The 22,909-nt window shown below is 30.8% G+C and overlaps 1 protein-coding gene and 1 long non-coding RNA gene across 9 annotated transcripts; one reads left to right on the top strand and one right to left on the bottom strand.

The window, feature by feature from the left end:
* Positions 1-12,635: 12,635 nt before the first annotated feature.
* Positions 12,636-16,589, top strand: LOC146942450 (adenine phosphoribosyltransferase 5-like). Of its 2 annotated transcripts, none has more exons than XM_085756431.1 (7): positions 12,636-12,870; positions 13,104-13,214; positions 13,375-13,467; positions 14,874-15,023; positions 15,149-15,207; positions 15,912-15,984; positions 16,345-16,589. In XM_085756431.1, the coding sequence occupies exons 1-6, from the start codon at positions 12,780-12,782 to the stop codon at positions 15,981-15,983; spliced, it is 576 nt and encodes a 191-aa protein (XP_085612557.1). In that variant the 5' UTR covers positions 12,636-12,779; the 3' UTR covers position 15,984; positions 16,345-16,589. The 2 variants fall into 2 exon arrangements, with proteins under 2 accessions (XP_085612557.1, XP_085612558.1); XM_085756432.1 differs by having other exon boundaries at positions 15,912-16,019.
* Positions 16,590-18,547: 1,958 nt separating this feature from the next.
* On the bottom strand, positions 18,548-22,694 carry LOC146942449 (uncharacterized). 7 transcript variants are annotated; one of them, XR_015032715.1, is made up of 6 exons: positions 22,549-22,687; positions 22,343-22,408; positions 21,848-22,055; positions 21,707-21,749; positions 20,733-20,848; positions 18,548-20,640 (listed from the first exon to the last, which is right to left on the bottom strand). It is a non-coding gene; the product is annotated as an uncharacterized LOC146942449 (long non-coding RNA). The 7 variants fall into 7 exon arrangements; XR_015032714.1 differs by having other exon boundaries at positions 18,548-18,824; positions 19,720-20,848; positions 22,343-22,694; XR_015032711.1 differs by having other exon boundaries at positions 18,548-20,848; positions 22,549-22,686.
* Positions 22,695-22,909: the final 215 nt, after the last annotated feature.

Raw genomic sequence — 22,909 nt, 5'->3', positions numbered from 1 at the left:
ACTCTTACCCTGACTTAAAGAATCTTGGAGTCAAAGTTCTTGGATGAACGTTCAATTACTAATCAAACTTTTGTTATCGAATAACCAAGCTTACAACTCTCACCCTAATGACAACTCTCGCCCTAATGACAAGATTGTTTGACCTAAACTACTACAAAGACTTCAGAGCGACTTATCAAACTCACAACTCTTACCCTAACTGAAAGAATCTTGGAGTCAAAGTACTTAGATGAATGTTCGATGACTAATCAAACTATTTATCTACTAATCAGGCTTACAACACTCACCCTAATGACAAGTTTCTTGGACCTAAACTACTTCAAACATGTCAGAACGACTGATCAAACTCACAACTCTTACCCTAACTGAAAGAATCGTGGAGTCAAAGTACTTGGATGGACGTTCAATGACTAATCAAATATTTATCCACTAATCAAGCTTGTAACTATAATCCTAATGAAATATGTTCCTTTTTTTTCAAGAAAAATAAAATATGTTTCTATCTATCCATATTAAATTATAAATGTCATCACGAGCTTAACTCAGTTGGTATGGACAATGCATAATATATGCAAGGTCCGGGGTTCAAACCACGACCACCACCAAACATGGATGGACGTTCAATGACTAATCAAATATTTATCCACTAATCAAGCTTGTAACTATAATCCTAATGAAATATGTTCCTTTTTTTTAAAGAAAAATAAAATATGTTTCTATCTATCCATATTAAATTATAAATGTCATCACGAGCTTAACTCAGTTGGTATGGACAATGCATAATATATGCAAGGTCCGGGGTTCAAACCACGACCACCACCAAACAAATATTAAATTATAAATCTAAGAATAAAATTATAATAAACAATAAACTATAAAAAAAAATGTTAAATTTAGTTTTTTTTTTTTGAAGCAATGTTAAATTTAACTAACAATGCATATATATGTTTAAAAAAAAGTGAAACAATCTTTCAAAAAAAAAAAGAATGAAAGAAGCGAAACAATATATTTTTTCTTTTAAGAAAAAAACGTAACAGTATATGCATTATTGGTTAATATATATAAAAACAGCACATCCTGCAAAAAAATAAATATAAAAACAACACAAACAAAAAAAAGTAACGTCATTAAAAATATATATATATATATATATATATATATATATATATATATATATATAAACTTGACATCTTTCATATATATATAGGGGTAGTAATAGATTTTAGATAAATTAGTAAGGGTAAAGATGGAAGAAAATATGATAAGCTATAAACTCAAACGCTACTTTTCTCAATTTACTTCAACAACTTCTACTAAATTTTTATTCTTTTTCGATTTAATGTATCTTTAATTTTTATTCTTTTTAGATTTAATGTATCTTTAATTTATAAATATAATTTATTATATATTTAATTTATATTATGATTTAAGGAAAATTGCTAAATTTCCTTCTACCAAAACAAATTGATAAATTTATATTATGATTTAATGTTCAATACAACACTTGGGCCTGGTTTTGCTATATAAGCCCAATAGAACACTTGCCAAAAAACCATTTAAATAGTCAGATTTATTCCACGTGTGGGACCGCGTGTACTGTTCACGCAGAAGCATTCAGCAGGTCACCCATGCCTTTCTCTCTCCAAATCTTAACCGTCGGCATTAAAATAATAATAAATGAACGGTCCAGATTTGATTTGGGCCCACCATTTGCACAAGTTTGTGTTGTGCACAACTCTTTTGCTTGTGCATTGTAAATCCCACCATGTGTATCCATATCTTCTATCATGGCCATAGATGCAGTAATGCACCAAGTCAATTTTCATCTCATTCTACTCAAAACTAACCTTAAATCCTAAATTTCATCTTTTCGTGGATAAAAAAAATTGTCAAGTAGTCTAGTGACTAGAGGCTAGAAATTAATCTTTTAAAAGTGAATAAGTCGAGGTTCGGACCCCTGCATCTGCATATATAATCTAAAGGTCAAGAAGAGGCTCTCTCCGACCATCCACAATGGAAGGATATTCTTTGCCGGTTATTAAATTTAGCCAATTTATCAAACTTACAAGTAATAACTGGTTTGAACTGTTTTAAACTTTTTTAACACAAATTAACTTATTTAATTTGTGTGCATTGTTAGTGTAAAGTTATTTTCCACTTGCATTAAATAATATTTTGTCATGCCATTTAAATTGAATTGTTTGAATTAGCTAAAATTTTAAATTCTTTAAAATTTCATGGATTGCGTGAACCATAAGCCTTCTATCATTCATGCATTTTAGATGAATTTTAATTGTTATAGTTTGCCCTCTGACATTTAATCTTGGCGTCCCGCCTAATATAAAACTTATGACTTATTTTATAATTTCACATTAATTTTTTTTTGTACTTTTAACTTTTATTGCAAGCATACTTTCATATATTTTAGTAGTTAAAATGAAATAGTTGAACTCAAATGGTTGATAAATTAATGTTGAATCAATTGACAATATATGTGTTTTGATCCGTAATTAGACTAATCGTTGCTCCTCGCTTGTGACTATAAAATTAATCTCCAAAAATTAATTGCGGATCCAATTTGCTCATCCAAATGCACATTAAATATGGAAGCTAGCATGTATCTTTCATCATATCAATAGCAAGTTGCTTTGAATCATGTTAAACATATTTGGGAACCCAATTAACACATACTACCTCCGTCCCAATTTAATTGACACAATTTTGTTTTTCACACATATTAAGAAAAATGTATAAATAAAGGGGAAAGTGGAATATATTGTATTGGGAATGATAAAAGTAGTATTATTTAGTGTTATATTGTATTGGGAATGATGAAAGTTGTATTGAAAATTGAAATAGGTCAGTTATTTTGGGACACTTTTTTTTAGAAAATGGGTCAGTTATTCCAGGACGGAGGGAGTATGCGCTTTTGTTATAGATAACTATGTTTGATTCCTCCCATCGTACTGGCTTCAACTTGTGTTGAAATGAGTTGGTTTTTATTGACCGGTGGTTTGTCTAGCTTCTTTTGTCCACCCACAAAACGTTTTTTTTCAATAAATAAAGGAGAAATGGGATGATTGAAGAAATAGAAAACCCGATCTTGACATTGATCGTTGAGCTAGGAACGAGGGAAACATATAATATTAAACAAATCAAGAATGAGACAGGGCAATTGGTGCACCTTGTCCCCGCCAAGATTTGATGCCGTTCGTATTTCAAAGTTATCAAATCTTTGTTAGAATATACTATACTATACATTAGAATATAATTAAACAAATATAGTGTGACATAAATTACAAATATTTGAGTTTTTAAACTATTTGATAGAGATTTCGATTTCGATTTCTAGTTGGTGTGTATGGAAAAAAAAATAGAGACATGTCAATTTTTTAAATGAATCTCAATTATTTAAAGTAGGATGATCCAGCAGTTGTGTCCAAAAATACATCAATTCTAGTTTTTCTCTTTTTATATAAAAGAATTAGTGTATGTTTGGTATTGTGTTTGCAAAATGAAGTTTGATAGAAATTACGGCAAAAAACTACATTAGCGTAAAAGCTAGTATCTAAAAATCACGGCAAAAAGACATCAAAAAATGTGCAAACGTACTCTTGTATGTTGCAAACCGGAAACCAAAGATACACTTAATATAGACACAAGACTTACGCTTTAATGACCTGTTTCTAACTTTACGATATCTTGAAATTCCATCACTTTGGAAGATATGGAAAACAAATGATTAGGATGAATAAATTATACGAATAAAAATTAACCACTATCTCGTGGGCTGTTCCCCAATGAACATCTTCCATGACCAACTGATAATACTATATTCGAATGCACACCACAACACAAGCCCCTAAAAATTCTATACCACGAAAGCTATCGCCGGAAAATGGTTATTAGGTACAATTTGTACCAAGAGATATTCCATGTTTTTTATCTTTATAAATATATTAATTTTTTCGTTGTAGTTCCTTTAAAAAATTTCTTCAATTTTTAATTCTATAAAATTTTCAATCATAACTTCCGGTCTCTATTTTAAAGACAAATCATGTGTAGCATTTGTATTTTTTAATGAAATTTTGCATAGATGTGTAGAATATTGTAAATATTTGTTTCAAAAAAAATTCGAATTTTTTTAACAAAATATGAATTAAATATGAATTTTTTAATTTCAAAAAATATAAAAATTTATATTTAATTCATTTTTTTTAAAGAAAAATTTATATTTAATTCGTGTTTTGTTGAAAAATTGTAAATTTTTGGGAGAGATTTCTATAATATTATAAATTTTTCTTCAAATTTTATTCAAAAACATGAATTTTATATATAAGTCTACTTAAAAGGAAGGTCAAAAGTGAAGATGAAAAACTTTTGAGAGACTAAAAGTCAAAAAAAGAATTAAAGGGATTAAAACGAAAAAGTTGATATATATTTACAAGAAATAAAAACATATTTAACCATTTTTTATAATTTTATATCTTCTTTTCTATTTCAAGATTTATGGTTAAAAACTTAAAATATAACAATCGAGAGAATTCTAATGAAGAAAATTCATTTGCACATTTTGAGAGATATATGAAATTGAAATGTATTGAATTCGGCCCTACATTCTTCAAAGCTTGATTATTAGCTAGCAGCACCATCAAATCAAACAAGAAATACCCCTATAGAATATGCAAGCATGCAAAAGTACAAGATTTCGGATCGTTATCTACACATAATTTATTTTTTAAATCCACATCGATCGATACTAAAGTTCAAACTAAGAACTATATAAATAAAAAGTAAACAAATGTAGTTTAAATTAAGACAGCATCTATTAAGTTATTCATGGATAATTGTTAGTTAGTGGCACTAAACAAACGTAAGCATCGTATAAGTATTTGTCAAGCTATGATTAGCTATAAAGTGTAAAATTAAAAGATACTCCCTCCGTCTCGGTATATCTGAGCCAGATTGGTTTTTCACACAGATTAAGAAAAATGTATAAATAAAGGGGAAAGTGGAATATATTGAATTGAGAATGATGAAAGTAGTATTAATTAGAGTTATATTGTATTGGGAATTATGAAAGTTGTATTGAAAATTGAAATGACTCAGTTATTTTGGGACACTTTTTTTTAGTAAATGGGTCAGATATTCCAGGACGGAATGAGTAATTGGTTTGGGTTAGGTGTAATAGGATTTTGCCTTTCGTGATAGTCCATAGTACGAGGTCCACAAGCAGCAATTGACAAGCAAAATCATGCAACTAACACAAACGTGGGGTCCCCTGATCCTCAGAAGATCTGAATCCATCGCAACAACAACAGATTCCTTAATTATAAGTATAAACAGTACTATTAAGATTGTCATGTATATATTTTAAAAAAATTGGGGTTGTTTCCGTAGATTCCATTGGAAATACTTTTATGAATATAAGTCGGACATTAAAGATAGATATATTCTTTTTTGAGGAAATACATGATTTAAATTTAATATGCTGTGTGAGGTTAGTCTCTTTTATTAAACCGACACGGGTTTATTTATTTTTTTTTAAACATCTATAGGTCTTGCCTTTTGTTTTGTAACAACGGTTTTTATAATTTCTTTCAATTTCATTCTTTTTGTTTCCGAACAATCTTTTCAGGGACAACCATCTTCTAAAATAAATGATTCACTTTACAAAACAAATTGAATAATATCAAACGTTGATAACAAATTAACAATTGGGGTCCCTTTAGTTTTGACCAGTGCATGTTTAGGTTCAACTTGGACCAATATTTTTTACTATTAGATTGTAACTCCTATCATATCTTATTATGGTCCATTCACACAAAATAAAACTCATCAATTCTTTCTCTCTCATTGCATTGACTCCCTCTTTCATCCCTGTATTTGCATCTTGTCTTCTTCTTCATTATTCTTTATTCATTAAACTAGATACAAATGATAGTTTTTATTTTCCATTAAATTGTGGCTTTATTCATTCATGATAAAGTTGCAGATTAATCTTCAAAATGGTGTTGTTTTCATTGTCCATTAATTATATACTCATTTCACTTAATTTAAATGAATAAAACAAGTGATTTTTTTTTATTCTTCTATATCCACTGTACTTTTTTCATTCACCATTTTTTTTAGTAATGCTTTTAGATTATTATTTTTTTGGTACGAAATGGTTCCAGATTTATCTTACGTAAAACTTTTTCACTTATTTTTTTTCATTCATCATTTATTTTATGTTAAACTTGAAAACAAGTGAATTTTTTAAATTCATCTCTTGGTCATTCATTAAACAAGAAGAAAGTATTGAAGCATGAACATTCATTTGAGACATAGCTGCCATTGTTTGATGTTTCACTCAACCCATGAAGGAAGGATCTATGCAATCCAACAATGTTGAATTTTTTTATATTTAATCCAATAATATAGAGATTAAAAGGAAAGGGAACTAAAGGAGTGGAGTGGCTGTTGTAAAAAAAAAAACATAAAAGAATGAAGGAAGGAGGAGATTGGGTTTGAGATGAGTTGGTGAAAGAGATAGAAAAGAAGGAATCGAGAGAGAGAGAGAGAGAGAGAGAGAGAGAGAGAGAGAGAGAGAGAGAGAGAGAGAGAGAGAGAGAGAGAGAGAGAGAGAGAGAGAGAGAGAGAGAGAGAGAGAGAGAGAGAGAGAGAGAGAGAGAGAGAGAGAGAGAGAGAGAGAGCATGTGCATGCCACATTGCCACTGAAAGGATGGAAGAGTGAGAGAGTAATTCCGTGTGGTTGGACTATTATAAAATCTGTGTGTCTCATTTGATCAATGCTTGGAAAAAATTGGTCCAAGTTGGACCCAAACTTTCTAGTCTAAGTTAAAATTACCCTAACAATTGATATTATATGCACATGCATAACAAATTACGAATGATTATAATATTAATCATTGACTTTTTCACTATATTAATTGTATCATACTAGTCACCTTGGAGGAGTAACATCATTTTTGGGAGCCTCTCCAAGTACAACTCGATGCGATGATTGTAACTAGGTTTTTTTTAATAAAGACGATCGTAAATAAGTAAGATTGTATACTTCCTTTGTCCCCGTTTGACAATAAAATCAAATGGACAAAGGAAATAAAAGTGTGTTGAGGAGTATTTGCCTAATTTCATTGAGCATCAGTGAAGACAATAGACAAAGGATTTGGGTCCTTGCAAGTTGCAACGACTCTACCATAAGAGAAACTTACTCCCTCCGTCCCGGAATAACTGACCCATTTTCTAAAAAAAGTGTCCCAAAATAACTGATCCATTTCAATTTTCAATACAACTTTCATCATTCCCAATACAATATAACACTAAATAATACTACTTTTTTAATTCCCAATACAATATATTCCACTTTCCCCTTTATTTATACACTTTTCTTAATCTGTGTGAAAAACCAAAGTAGGTCAATTATATCGGGACGGAGGTAGTATTTTTTCTCTCTTGTATTTTTTGTTTCTCTTATCACTATTGCTCCGTATTTGAATTGTCCATGGCAGGAAAACACGTGAACGTGAGAGAAGGGGGAGCAAGAGAATAAAATGAATGAATGAATAAAGATTGGAGTTTACATAGAAAAGGAGAATGGAAGGGAAAGGAAATGTAACGTGTGTCGTGTGATTGATGGTGTAAAGGTATTAATGATGATGTTATCATGTTTTTATTTATAGTACAAAATAAACCCCGCGTGCGGGTGAACAGTTTACACATTCATATCTAAGCTTTCGTCTCATGTTCACGGACGGGGCCTCCTCCTTATACTGCCATTCCTCTTCTTCCACCCATTCTTTCTGCGTGTTCTTCAACTCTTCTCTTACACCATTCATTTCATTAGTTTTACTAACACATTAGACATGATGATAAATTCAAGAGTTTAATTAATATATATCAACGGTGTAAAACTATTTTGCATCGCACCCGGGTCGGATTATGGGGTGTGCAAAGAGCTCAATAGAACCGGACCTCCCTAAGGTATGAGTTTCAGAAAGAAAATTATAGTTCAGTAGTACTACTAAGTACCACCCCACTAAAAAAAATTCTTTATTCTCTCTCTCTCTGATACCACGCGTTCCATCACCATCACTTCATCGGACATTCCTTTTCTTCTTCCCCGATTTGATTTCATTTTCCTCCTGTGTTGTCTTGTTTTAGGCCTATAAGAATTGGGCCGTCTTGCTTTTGGTGTTAGATGAGTGTTTTTTAGGGAGGGTGGTTTGAGGTTCCTCATGTAAACGGTAGTGATTTTCACCTTTGGGTGTATCGCATATATACGACACCTTGTATTTATCTTTTAAAAAATTTAAATAGAACATCGTTCTTTTTAAAAAAATACGTTTTCATTTTATTACGGTATTTTTTCATTTACAGAACCAAGCCTCCGGATTCGTAGGAACGGCCCTACATCGCACATGTATTTAATACGAGTTTTATTTATATGCACCATTAGCATAAAACTATTTTACACTGCATCCAATTATGTGTCGACATATTGTGTATTGTGTTTAAAACACACGACCTGTCATTTCCATTAAATGATGTGGCAACAGTTGATTGGATACATGTGTAAAATAACTTTACACTGATAATGTACCGAAATTAAACTCTTTAATAATGTGTTGTCTGCTCAATTAAAGAATATGATGATTCATATATTTTTATGTTCGTTATTTGATATTTATGTAAAATAATTGTATATTTTTTTCACAGTAATAATTGTATATTTTTTGAAAACGTAAAATAATTACATATTGACGATGCATCATAATTAAATTTTTAATTCAATTGGTTTGAGTAAAGTAAAAGAAATTGAACGAATTAAAGGATTAAAGTTTAGACTTGTGAAAGATAAATGAAATAATAATACTATTTTATGTATGATGTATATTATATTTTGCATTTTACTGAATATAAATTCATTTGAATCTGTAACCAATATGTTTCACTTTCACCTCACAAGAATTAAACCATTTTTCTTTTCAGGATTAACCAATATTGCTTTGATACACTCTATATTGGATTTGGTTGCACTACTTAGCTTAGTCAGATTAGTTAGTTGTACTAATGGGCTATATAATATGAGTCTTGTTAACTTGTGTCCTAAGGGCACAAAATAAGAAACTAAATAAAGAAATTTAACTTTAGAAATTGTGCATTAATAATCTTAAAAACTTATATTTTCAATACAATATTTATTGTTTATTTCTATTTTAAGATTTTTATCTTGCGCCTTAAGGGCACAAGTTAACATTTCCCGTATAATATTTATCATATCTCTTCCTGTGATCAACATTTCTCTCATTATTCAATATATTTTTCTTTACTTTTCTCTCATCTATGATTTCTATAAAAAATTGTACTAGTATTTTTTTTTTGACAAAAAACAAAAAATAAGAAGAAAAAAAACAGACATATTTGATTGAATTGCTGACAACATCCTAAAAATACAAAATAACACCAACGAGGTTGGTGGCACAGTCAAGCAAATTTACAAAATAAATATGTGGTTTGCAATCATTCAATCCACAATGAGTAAAAATGGCAACCTTAAAAATATGCTGAGATCTAAAAATAAAAATGGGAAGAGACGCAGCCTAAATATTTGGTCTTTTATTTCTATATTCGAGACTCTAGTCATATAGTTTCACAATTTTCAGATTTTCTTTTTCAATCTAGTTCTGAGCTTATTTTTTAAGGAACTTCAACGGTACACCTCACAAATTGAGGTGTACCGAAACTCTCGTTTCATAAATTTAGAAATTAACAATCATTTCATGAAATAAAAAGCTATTTGTGAGTATTTATATTTTAGAAAACACCATTTCATAAGAAAAACATCATTTCATTGTTTATAACAATCATATTAGATTTTTAACATTTTCTCATAAAAAATAATCATTATTCTTTATTATGAGTAATAAAAATTCAAAAAAAGTAAATTTTATTTTTCTTCAATGATATAAAATAATTCTTTTTCTTCAAAAAAAAAAACAACACATTTAATTATTAATTTAACAATTGGTGTACCGATACACTTAAATTTTTTAGTGTACCATAGAATTTGCCTATTCTTTTTATGGGTCTTGCTAACAAGTGCCCTTAGGGCACTTGTTAAGGATGCAAAAATAGAAATAATTGATAAATTTAAAGTAGAAAAAGTTACTTTTTTAAAATTTCCATGCATTGAACGCACCATTTTCAAGACAAAATTTCTTTTTTGGTCTTCTTAACAATTGCTCTTAGGGCACTTGTTAGCATTTCCCTTTTTTTATAGCATTTCATTTTATTGATGATAATGATGTGGCCTTATATTTAATGATTTGAAATTGCTTTTTTTTTTTGTTTGACAAGTGATTTGAAATTGCTTATTGAGCCAGCAACTTTATTGCCACTTTTTTTTCATCAATTGAATATAAATCTAATTTTCTAAAATCCATTGTTTTTAGTTTAAATCAACAATCAAAATTTATCAAACATAATTCTACAACATTGTACATTATTGATAAATATGACATGCCCTTAAAAATACTCCATCCAAACTCATGTATTAGTAAAAATATATACTTTTACACTCATTAAGAATGATAATAAATCGTCCACGCGAGTTTAACTCAGTTGATATAGAGAGATTGTATATTATATGAAGAGTCATGGTTCGAACCTCATTTATTCATTTTAAAAAGGTAGATTTATAGTCCTAGATTACTTGACAAAAGAAATGATACTAAATCACATTTTATTTATTTCATGTAAATGTTTTTTTAGGGAATTATTTCATGTAAATGTTAAATACATTTACTAATCAATTCTTGATTATTTATAATGGTTTCTCTTAACAATTGTGTAAAACCAATTTAAGTGTATTTTAAAATAATAACATTAAATGTGGATAAATCAGTTGGCATTTGTTTATAATGTGGATAAATCAGTTGGCATTTGTTTATATTGAGTCCAAGTAATTCAATATTTTTCTTATTTTTATATAATTGAGTTAAGAATAATAAGTCCTTCGTTGAACTGTGTGAAAATATCATGAGACTAGTAATACGATCTGATTTTGTTTTTTTTTTGGAAGATAGTAATACGATCTGATTAAAATCTTAGATTTCGGCTAATGACGGTTGCTCTGGTTGACTAATACCTTTCAAAAAGTGTGAGAATCTCGGTGCATGTAAGTAAAATTAATTTTACTTTTTTTTATTTTAAGAAAAGTAAAATTGATTTTAGGTAGAATTTGTAATTTTAGATTTTATAATTGATTTTTACAAACAAATTTATAGTTCAACCTACTCTTATATAAATATATTCAAAGTTCAAACACAAAACATTTTATCTTCAACTCGTTTTTAGTCAAAATCGTCTTTGCAAAATTATTTCAATAAAAATCAATTTTTATCACTCAATGTATTATCAATAGATTATCACTCTTTGAATCTTGAAGACCTCTCTAGCTCCGACAAGTTAACAAAATCCAATTCATCTAAGACTTTTCTTCATCAAAAGTATCGAGATCATGGAGTAAAAATTAATTCGAAGGACAATATATTTTTAACACATATTTTTTTATTAGATGAAATCAATATGAGTATAACTCATACACTCTACCTTTAAAAAAAACACATACATTTTAAAAGTGTATAAATTTTATTTAGTAAAAGAGTGAATATTGGAAATAGAGTTTTTAACAAATAAAATAGGAGGCTAAAAATCCATGTAAATATAACTCAGTTGACAATAACAATGCATTGTCAGAGTGCAAAAACAAGAGTTTGAATCTCAGATCCCCACTTGTAGGTGAAATTTAGTGTGTGTTTGGTTCAGCTTTGAATATAATTGATTCTGACAGAATTGATTCTGATAGAATTGATTCTGACAGAATTGATTCTGAGAGAATTGATTTATGTTTGGATACAATTATGTAGAATTGATTAAACAAACTGATTTATGTTTGGATACAATTATGTAGAATTGCTTTTGAATGTATAATTACTAAAATAGACATAGCTAAAGGAGAATTGATAAAGGACAATAAAGGAAAATAATAGGTTGTAATAATAAAATATAGGAGAATGTTAACCAGTGCCCCCGGGGCATTGGTTAAGCATCAAAAGAAGTAAGTTTTTAATAAAAAGCAACGTAATTATTACTTGATAAAAAGTGACAATTTATATTTCCAAGACATAACTTCTATTTATAGATTCCTTAACCAGTGCCCCGGGGGCACTGGTTAACAAGACCCTAAAATATAATATTTACTGTTTATAATTGATTTTAGAAAAGCTAGAAGCTAGGATTTGTAGCTTCATGGAGAATTGCTTTTGGAGGATAAAAACAATTCTGAAAAGCCAAACCAAACACGTTTTTGGCTAGAATTGTTTTTGGCACTGTAGAGAATTGTTTTTGGCTGGGCAGAAGCTGAACCAAACAGGCCCTTAATTGCAAGGGTATTTGTAAAAAAAGGGCAAAATAGATTTGTAGTTAAAAAAGAGAAAGTGGGGCGTGTGATGATAACAAAGGAAGATCGCGTGGAGAAGAGCATTAGAATGTAGCGTGTGGTGGGGTGGAGTGACGCTTGCTTGCTGATGGACAATAGTAATAAATATTTGCTCAAAGGAAAGGAAAGTACCCATTGCCATTGCATTGCAGTTGCTGCATTAATAAGTACTTTCATACTTTCACTCTACTCCTCCTCACACTTCACAGAATAAATATAATCAGTTTTGGGAGGGAGTGAGGGAGGGAGGGAACACACATAGCCACCACACAGAATGTTTGCCGAAGAAAATGGTCTTAAGGGTGACCCTAGATTGCAACACATCTCCCAGTCCATCAGAGTCGTCCCTCACTTCCCTAAAAATGGTTTTCTTTTCTTCCTTCTTTCCTTCCTTTTTTTCTTATTTAATTTTATATAATAATAATAAAGCATGTTTTCTTCATGCAGTTTCTATCAGAATGGATTTTTATCCAACAGATCTGCAACTCTTTATTTTTTTTTATTTATACAAAAAACTAAGTAATAAAATGGGTCTGGGTGTTTTTGTCTGTGTTGGATTTCAATTAAATTAATTAACACAAAAATGTGTAATTTGCAGGAATAATGTTTCAAGACATAACGACATTGTTGTTAGATCACAAGGCGTTTAAAGATACTGTCGATATCTTTGTCGATCGTTACAGAGACATGCACATTTCAGTTGTTGCTGGTATGGTACTACTTCACCCTCCCTCATGCACTACTTTTTTTGTTTAAAAAAAAAAGTATTTACAAAAATAAAATAAAAAAGAGAAATTTTTTATTTTTGGGTATCCCCTTTTTTATTTAATTTCTGTGATTTAATGTAATTAGGTTTGGTTGGTATGCAGGAATTGAAGCAAGAGGGTTTGTGTTTGGTTCTGCAGTTGCGTTGGGAATTGGTGCAAAGTTTGTTCCTTTACGCAAACCTCGCAAGCTACCGGGTACAACATTTCTGTTCATGTTGAGTGTTCATTTAGTTATAACTTGCTTCTAAACTTTAACCACTTTTAGCTGCTGAAACTTGAAAGTAGTACTAAACTTTTATGTGGAATGGGATGGCCCATTTGACAACGGGGTTGGTGTTTACTCCCTCCTCCCGTGCTAAATATAAGAAAAAGTTGGGTCAACGAAAAAATTGATTTGATGTATTTGATCTTTAGACCAAATACATCAACATTTTTATTGACCTAACTTTATTTATATTTATTTAGGAGGGGATGGAGTATTATCTTTGGCTATAGTTTTGTTTGAGCCAAAATTTTATTTGAGTTTATTCAAAGAATATTAGGTTGACTTGTGTTGAAATGTGATGTTCATTACTGTGTGGAGGAAAAAAACATCTATTGAAAACTTTGATCAATCTCAATATAAAACTATCTTTTTTGTGCAGCCATTTATTTATTTATTTATTTATTAATAAACACTTTCGATATAAAGGCTGTCATGGTCTTGCTGGGACTGTGTGTGGAAAGGCCTTGTCCTACTTTGGTTGTTCCATCACATAAAGTCAATTGGCTCAAGCTTTCATATTTCCTAGTTAACTAGCCCACAATATCTAAGAGGAAAGTGTGAAATGCTCTTAAAATTTGAGATATAGCTTAATTGATTGACTAAAATAAGTTTCAAAGTGATGTATGAATATTCAATGTGGGATGATAAACAAGTTCTCTATAACTGTTGAATCAATGTTTTAAGTGAAACAAATGTATGTGCTGGTATTGTTGCTTAGTTTGGTCTATTTATTTTTCCTCTTGATCTGCATTGGGTCAACTTGCCAATATATATACTATTCGGTACGGCAATATTTTCAAATTGATCATGGCTGCATCAAATTGATGATCAGATTGGTGAAATTCAATGTTTATAATGAGTTATCAAGTAGAGTAAGTCAGCTCAAAGTTACTCCTGAAGTAACTTGATCACTCCTCCTGATTGAAATTGTATGAATCAACCAGGTGGAGGTAAACGTATCTAATTGGACATCACTCTTTCTGTTTAACCAAACTAATTGGGGCTTAATTTGGATAAGTTGTATGTTATATGATAGGGATTTTGGCTCAGTAGCTATTTCCAGTGTGCTTAAGTTCAATCAAACTTAAAATTTCGAAATACAACTAGTTCTGAAACTTTCTTCAACCTTTGAGTTAAATAGTATATGTTTGGTTTGGTAGCTGGATGTCTTTTCTCGTGCTCCAATGATTATTGACGATGATTTTTACAACGCCCTGAATTGTAGAACGTATCTATTTTGAGTTATTCCACTGTGCTGCGGCATTCCACTGTGAATGCAAACAAAGACTGTATCTATTTTGAGTTATGCCTAAACTTTGATATGTTTCATTTTCAGGTGAAGTATTTTTCGAAAAATATTCTCTAGAATACGGAACTGATTGTTTAGAAATGCATGTCGGCGCTGTCCAACCTGGTGAACGGGCTATAGTTATCGACGACTTGGTTGCAACAGGTGGAACTTTGTCGGCAGGAATAAAACTTTTAGGTGTGGAATTTAGTGTTTTCGTCTATATTCTTTCTCCCCTGCGTCATTTTTTGACTTATAATTGTTCATTGAATCTGGTTCTGGTCCCCAATATACTTTATGCTTTCTTTACACCAATTATGTAGAACGTGCTAAGGCTGAAGTAGTGGAATGTGCTTGTGTGATTGGTGTGCCTGAGGTTAAGGTATGGCTCAGCTTTTGTAAGTCATATCATATATGTGCTTTTCTAGTTAACCTCTGAAATTTCTATCTTGTTATAGGTACTCTTAAAAGCTTAAAGGTCTTGACCAAAAATGAATAAATACAAATAATTGAAATTCATGTCTTGTTTTGTTTCACATACTGAATTATTGATAGCCTATTGGACTTCAAATTTGTTTTAGCTTTTGTAAGTTATATCATATATGCGCTTTTCTAGTTAATCTCTTAAATTTCTATCTTGTTATAGGTACTCCTAAAAGCTTAAAGGTCTTAACCAAAAAATGAATAAATACAAATAGTTGAAGTTGATGTTTTATTTCTCATATTGAATTCTTGACAGCCTATTCCACTTCAAATTTGTTGTACATAACAGAAAAGCTTTGCCCGAGCACAAGTGAACAAGTAATATCCTTATAGACTTGCTTAGGGTTATTAGAATACTTTAAACTTCTCCTGTTGTCGATATGAGGGCTACGTTGGTGAGTAATATGTAAATACCTTTACACCGCACATCATTGATCCTTTTCCTGACCCTGCCTTGGTGTGCCTGGAGATCCAACTCTCCTTAACATTTTTAATAAAAAATATAAAATACCTTAAACTTCTAGAATGATATTGTTTGTCCTTGTTATTAATCTTATTTGAAATCATGATGGAAATGAAATGTAATGAAGCCTTCTTTTTCAGGGACGGTGTAAACTTCTTGGAAAGCCACTTTATGTGCTTGTGGAGCCACGTCAAGTAGATGAATGCTTTTGAGGTTCGCCACTGTTTCCGGAAATGGGAATTCTGATAGTACTTTTTTTTCCTTACTTTAAATGATCATTTTTTGGTGTGACTCTATTCATTTTGCTGCATGATCTCATAATGTCAATTGCCTTTTCTGCTAACGTGGTAACTAGCCTAACAATTAGCTAGTGCGTCCAAAAACAAAAGAAACAAATAAAGACACGTTTCTAGGTTGATTGTGTCTTTTGATCTATATGAAGGAAGGACCAATATGGTTCCTTTCACCAATGGAAAAGACCTACATCACATATCTAACTTGTCTGTTCCACAGTTGTTTTACCATTTTGAAAGTAATATGTCATTCTAAATGTATATGCTTTCATTCATGCAGATGTGATTGAAATACCAAAGTATGCATCATCTTACAAAAACACGGACCATAATGTGATGCAAACTTCCACCTGTGGAGCGTTGTGTCCTGACAAAAGATCATCCTGGAAATTGTCCTCTTTGTATCTTGATCCTGATCTTGTATATGTTAGGATATCATCTAATGTCTTGTTAACAATTTCGAACAAACATCGAGGGATTGATTTTTCTGGCATTTATTTAATAAAATGTCACTTTAAGGTCTCATTTGTCTAATCTCGTTTCTAGTACTCAAAGATGATAAATGATTTGATTTTATTAAAAGTTATACTACATGTTACAAAAATGAAATAATGTTTTAATTGAAATTTTATTTTTGGACACAATCATAAGTAAAATTACTTTTAAAAAAAAGTTTAGGTGAAATGGATGAATTAAGACTCACTAAAATCAGGGTAGACCTCGGTTAGAGAACATCGACGAAAGAGTTGAACACATTTTTTAAAAAAAGGTTTAGGTGAAATGGATGAATGAAGACTCACTAAAATCAGGGTAGACCTCGGTTAGAGAACATCGACGAAAGAGTTGAACATTTTATTTTGAGGGGGAGTTAAATGTCTATTATATTATATGGCAAGCAAATGAGGAATAAATACTATGGTTAAATATGTTTTGGTCTTTTTAAATATACTAACATTTAATTTAAGTCTCCCTAAAATTTCTTTTAAACTTTGGCCCTTTTAAATATTCTGGCATCAACTTTAGTTTATGTTTTTTTAACAAAGTTAATGTTTTGACGTCATTGTCAAGTCCTTAAGACATTGATTTAAATAAATCAAACAAGTGTTTACCAATCACTACAATCATGAAATGTTTTTTATTTTTTGAAAGAATGAAATTTATGTTTTTTTTCAAAGGGGCATAAAATTTATGTTACAAACTACTCTCTCTGTCCTAATTTATGTCATTCTAACAAAATTTGTTTGTTTTAAATTATATCATTTTACAATTTTTTTTATCAGAGTTATTATTAATACATATTTTTCCATTATGCCATTTACTATTATTACTTACATCTTTTTCCAATTCTTTTAATTTATATGTTTTTCATACCATTAATAAAGGTTACATACATGTGTTGAAATTAAATCAATTAAAAATAATAAACTCGTATTTTTACTCAAATTTGTAGACGATGAAAAAAATGAAAACGCAAAAAATCATCATTGCAAAAGCGAAATCCACTTGCATATGCAATAGATAGAGTATTAAAGTCCTTGTGAGTTGTGACTCATTCTTTCAATTTTTATTGAGATTTGATCACACGTTAATGATGAATGTTTGTGAAAGAGAAAGAAGGCGAAGATAGAGTGAAGAGAGGAATGAATAGATTTTGAAAAAATTGATATGAAAAAAGGGTAATTTCAGCATTATGATTAAATTTTAATTAAACTTGGATGCAACCAAATCTTTTTGAGGTGTGATTAAAAAAAGTTTTTTTATCCCTAAATCTTTTAACTCAACTGACAAAAATGTTAAAATTACTAGAACCATGACCCGTGCTGACGCACGGGGTCTTTCTTATTTTCATGTAGATACTCAGAATGTTACCTAAGCCAATATTATACCATAGAAGAATAAGTCATAATAGTTTATGTACAATTGATTGAGTGTTATTTTATTTCCATTATGCAAACCGTGAGATTTTCTTTTAATAGGCAAAAGGTACTGTTTTTTTTATATGCAACCGTGTGACCTCCTTTTTTTTTTTTAAAGAAATTTTCAACCATGTGATTTTAATGCTAGTTAATATACAATTGATTATGTGTTATTTTATTTCCATTATACAATAACTAGACTTTTCACCCGTGCTGCCGCACGAGTCATATACATTGTAAATGTAGTAGGCCAATGCAAAGTTTAAAAGCTCAATTACCACTTATAAATTTAATGTCTTCATTTTTAGTAAAAAATATTCATTCTGTTTTTTCATGCTTACAAATTACGAAATACTTCTTTAAACACGACGTTCGAAGTACTATCAATGCGAAGACCATCTTCATCTATTAGCAAAGTTTTCAGACCATTCCTTAAAGTAACTCTTGATATTGCTATATAAAGTTGACTATGCGAGAAAGCTCTTGTGGGAGATAAAGAGAGAGAGAGAGAGAGCTAAGAACACACCTGCAAAATAGTCATCAACCTTACTTCCAAATTCCAACAAATGACTTAAAAAGTTTATAATTTTCTTGAAATTTTTTCATGTGAAACATGTCATTAAAGTTTAAACTAATATCATCAATGACTACAAAGAAGACACACCATTACTTCGGTGGTAGCCAAACTTTAACATAACAGTAAAAAATCAACATAAAGGATCAAAAACCCAATCCATGATTCACTGATTAATACATAATAACGTATTTCCACCAATTGCTGCACAAAGTTATATCTATGCAATACAAATCTGCCCCCAACCACGGCCAATGTTGAAATGCAAATCTGAATCACAGAGAAATTAAAGTGCTCAATCTCAGTTGTGTTCACAATCATTCAACATGGGATTAACCAAAGGAATTAAAGATATAATTGAAATAAAATAATAAGCAAAAGTAAAAGGAAAATAAAATAAAGAGGAAAGAACTAAAGAATAAACGGACAACGCTCTTATTAAGCTTGCCTAATTAGCATACATAAACTCCAAACCTCTTTGCAAATTTAGTGAGAAAAAAAACTGTTCAAAATTGGACAGTAAATTCAAGTTATACAATAGTAATTTCTCATCCAAATCTTCACATTCAAACTTCAAATTTAAAACGATCTATTGGGATAGAAAGATGCATGCCAGCATAAGACACTAACCAATAACCAAAAGAACACGTTATTGAGAGCACATAATAAATTAAATATAGGTTCGAGCCTATTGGTTGGCAATATCGCTACAAAAACAAAGTAGCACCAAGCACCATCAATCTCAAAATCATCTCACACATTCTCAAGCACCAAGTCAATTTCAAAATCATCACACTCATGCTCAAGCACCAAGAAAATCCTATATAGTTGTTATTATCACTAAATAGTGTTGAAAACAATAACAATAAAAATTCAAAACATATAAAATAGGGCTCAATTCACATGGTACAATACATTTATTTTATAGAGGAAAGAATAAGCAAAGACTTCTTAATGAAAAGGACAAAGCTTTCATTGAGCAGTTTATTTGATTGATTGTAAGAAGTCTATGCCTGTTCTTCTACAAATATCTTCTTATGTAATTTATATATAATTTCAATATTGTTACATGAAAATTTGTATGAAACCAACATCGCTGACTGATCTAATGGTGTTCATATTCTAAAATGAGTTATCAAAACTTTAATACCTTTGTGATTCTTACCTTTGTTAGAACTACCAGCATGACAATAACTGAGCGTATTCCAGAGTCAAATAATAATTTATAAGCTAAAACTTGGAGCTACAAAAGGATATAGTAAAGGTCAAAGAAAGAAGGAAAAAAACTTGTTCAATAGATTGCAATTCAACCTAAAACGAATCAAAATGGTTGTAGGTAAAATTACTTGCAGGGTTGACAAAGTCACGATTGAAAGAAATACACTTGATTTGAAGCAATGGATTTTGTCACTGATGTTGGTTCATACAAAGCTTTATGCAACATTTAACTCTTTTTTTCAGGACAAACACCATTGTTCTTCAGCCCAATTCTTTTTTCTACTGTTTTCTAAAAGTGTTGTGATAGCCTCAAAACATGATCTGATAGAAGTGGCATATGTATAATCTAAAAGTAATTAAGACATTTCTCTAACTTCTATCCATGGGGTTAGACCACCACCCTCTCCTCATATAGGGTGGTTTTGAAAACAATGACACCATTTTGCCTAAGCATTCCTTGTTGTTCTTTGATAAATTAAGTTTATAATATTCATTTAAACCTCAAGCACCCAATGTTGCTGATACTGGACACCTAAACAAACTTACGTTAGAATTTTTGAAAGAGTGATACGGCCATCTTTTCAAACTTTCTCTACTTAATTCATTGCATTCTTGACCAACTTTTCATTATAAGATTCATTTCACATTTAACTAAACATATTTTTCCTTTCAATTTTTCATAGAAATTTAAGCATGAGTCACAAGCACACCAATAGGGAAAACTACTAACATCAGTCTCAATCACACAAATAGGGGAAAATCCACACAATAAAAAGGAATAATTATAGAGAGCTAAACTTTTTAGTTAAAATACAAACAGAGATGTATATAGTATATACAACCACCAGATGACAGAAATAAAACAATCCTAATTAGAAATTCCAAAAACATGAATTAACTCATCTGATGTATCTAAAATACCCACAAAAACAAATAACAGAAAGCGATTAATAGAAGAACCTTGAATATGCCAATGTTGTACACGTCATAGGTGACAAAATTAGCCATGGCAAGAAGGATACTTCGATTCCAGCTGCAAGTGTATTATTGTTTCCCTCTTAGGAACGATTTGCTGTCTGGTTTGAAGAATCAATTGACAGGTGTGAAGATTGAAGATGATTTGTGAAAAATTAAAAATCCAAATTTGAAAACCCTTTTTCTAGGTTACAAAGAAAAAAATATAACATGAAGATCCATTCAGAAAAAGGGGCAGGGGAATGAAGAATAAGAAGAATGAAGGAGTTGAGTGAGAGGAAAACTACTCGAAATTGTTTTGGAATGAGTATGAAGGAAGATTTTAAAATACTAAAAGTTGAATGCTTGTACAATTCCAATACATTGAAGAAGATTCTTTGGCCAATTCAAGATAGAGAGAATATTAAAAGAGGTGTAGGCTTATTAAGCTTGCCAAAAAAGTATATTGTGGATCCAAAATAAATCTAATCACCTATATGTAAATCCAATAGACCAAGCAAATTAAAAGTATATTGTGGCTGAGACTTGAGTTCATTACATATGAACTTCCTTTTTTGTGATACCTCCTTTCAAACATGTCAATTTTGCACAATAGAGCATACATCAAGTCATGACATTTTACAAATTTTTCTCACCAATCACTAAGATATATACTGCTTGTATATTTTTAAACATCCCAGGAGATAAATATAAAGGAGTTACAGGAGGTTACCCATCACATATGTAAGACAATCAACTTCTATTTTTTAAAGTAAAAGGTTTTATGGCTTGATGCAAATGCAAACAAAAAAAAAATCATGGCCAAAAATATAATACATGTCATAATCATGTAGAAAAAGGACATACCAATAAATTGCCTTGTATGCAATTGCACAAAGAAACACATATGTGCATATGTTAGAAATTGTACAGATGCAAAACATAAAAATGTAAGAAAATTGACTATGTGTAAGACTAACCTTACAAAACGTAACCTCCTTTAACCATAGTTATGGAGTCCACCTAAAACACATCACACACCTGCAGGAGTTAAACACATACTACGTTTGGAAAAACTAAATGATAAATGAGAAATAAAATAGAGAATTCTGAAGTGCAACCTCAATGTCTGCGTGGAAGAGTAGAGTTCGGCAAACTTGTCGTCATCGGAAACATCAGAGTCATTTTGCTTAACAGACTCGTATCTGCCACCCTCATCGTGTATCAATAAACCTTCACTTGTACCATGTCTGCAGCAACCCGCCGTCGTCGTCGCTGCTAGCTTGTCAGTGCACGACTGTTGTGAGCATAAGTTCTCTTGCGCCATGTCTTCATATACATCAAAATAGATATAAATGTTTGCAAGGAAGTAAAAAAGAGCTTAATTGAATCTCATCTTAGAAGCAAGCAGAAAGCTATTACTACTATTGGGCTTTGAATCAAACACCTTACAGACGCGATAAGAAAACAAATAAACATGATTGAAATTAGAATGGTTGGAAATAAATGATGTCGAGAGAGAGAGAGAGAGAGAGAGAGAGAGAGAGAGAGAGAGAGAGAGAGAGAGAGAGAGAGAGAGAGACTTCAATGAGGAAAGGATAGTGGTTGATACATACCTACGGTTGTGCGATGTCAGAATAGCGAGCGGGAATCAACCGTGCATGTTTCGAATGAGAGGGAAACTAAAAAAAAAAAAAACAATAATCTATCTCAGGTAAGCAGAGGAGATTCAGAGTAACATGGCTATACCAATGGGGAAGAAATTGAAGATTGTTTGAGCTATTAGTTTGAAGTTGATTTTGCTATGTGCATAAACGAATACCTTGGGGAAAGATAAAGAATCGATAGACATTGGAGATGTGATTTTAGTTTAGAATGATTTCAACTTTCTAGAGCCAGGCGTCTACATTGGAAACTGAGGAGATGTTGCTAAGTTTCAAAGCAAGCATTTAAAGTAACATGTTACGTTAACAATTGATTATGTGGGCCACAATTAAACCATAATTGGCGGGATTAGGGTGTTGTTTCAAGGACAAAAACGTGATTTTGGTAGCTTTTAGGGTTTTGCAATTAGGTTAGCATTGTACCTTAGGATTAGATGATAGTTAATGTACAATTGATTGTGTGTTATTCTATTTCCATTATGCAAACCGTGTGGTTTTCTTTTAATATGCAAAATGTGC

The sequence above is a fragment of the Medicago sativa genome, chromosome 3 (assembly GCF_051527215.1).
Source record: "Medicago sativa cultivar Bolivia chromosome 3, Bolivia_mono, whole genome shotgun sequence".
In the NCBI taxonomy this organism is placed as follows: Eukaryota; Viridiplantae; Streptophyta; class Magnoliopsida; order Fabales; family Fabaceae; genus Medicago; species Medicago sativa.
Note: the sequence above shows the minus strand (reverse complement) of the source record. Positions and strands in the feature narration are given on the sequence as shown.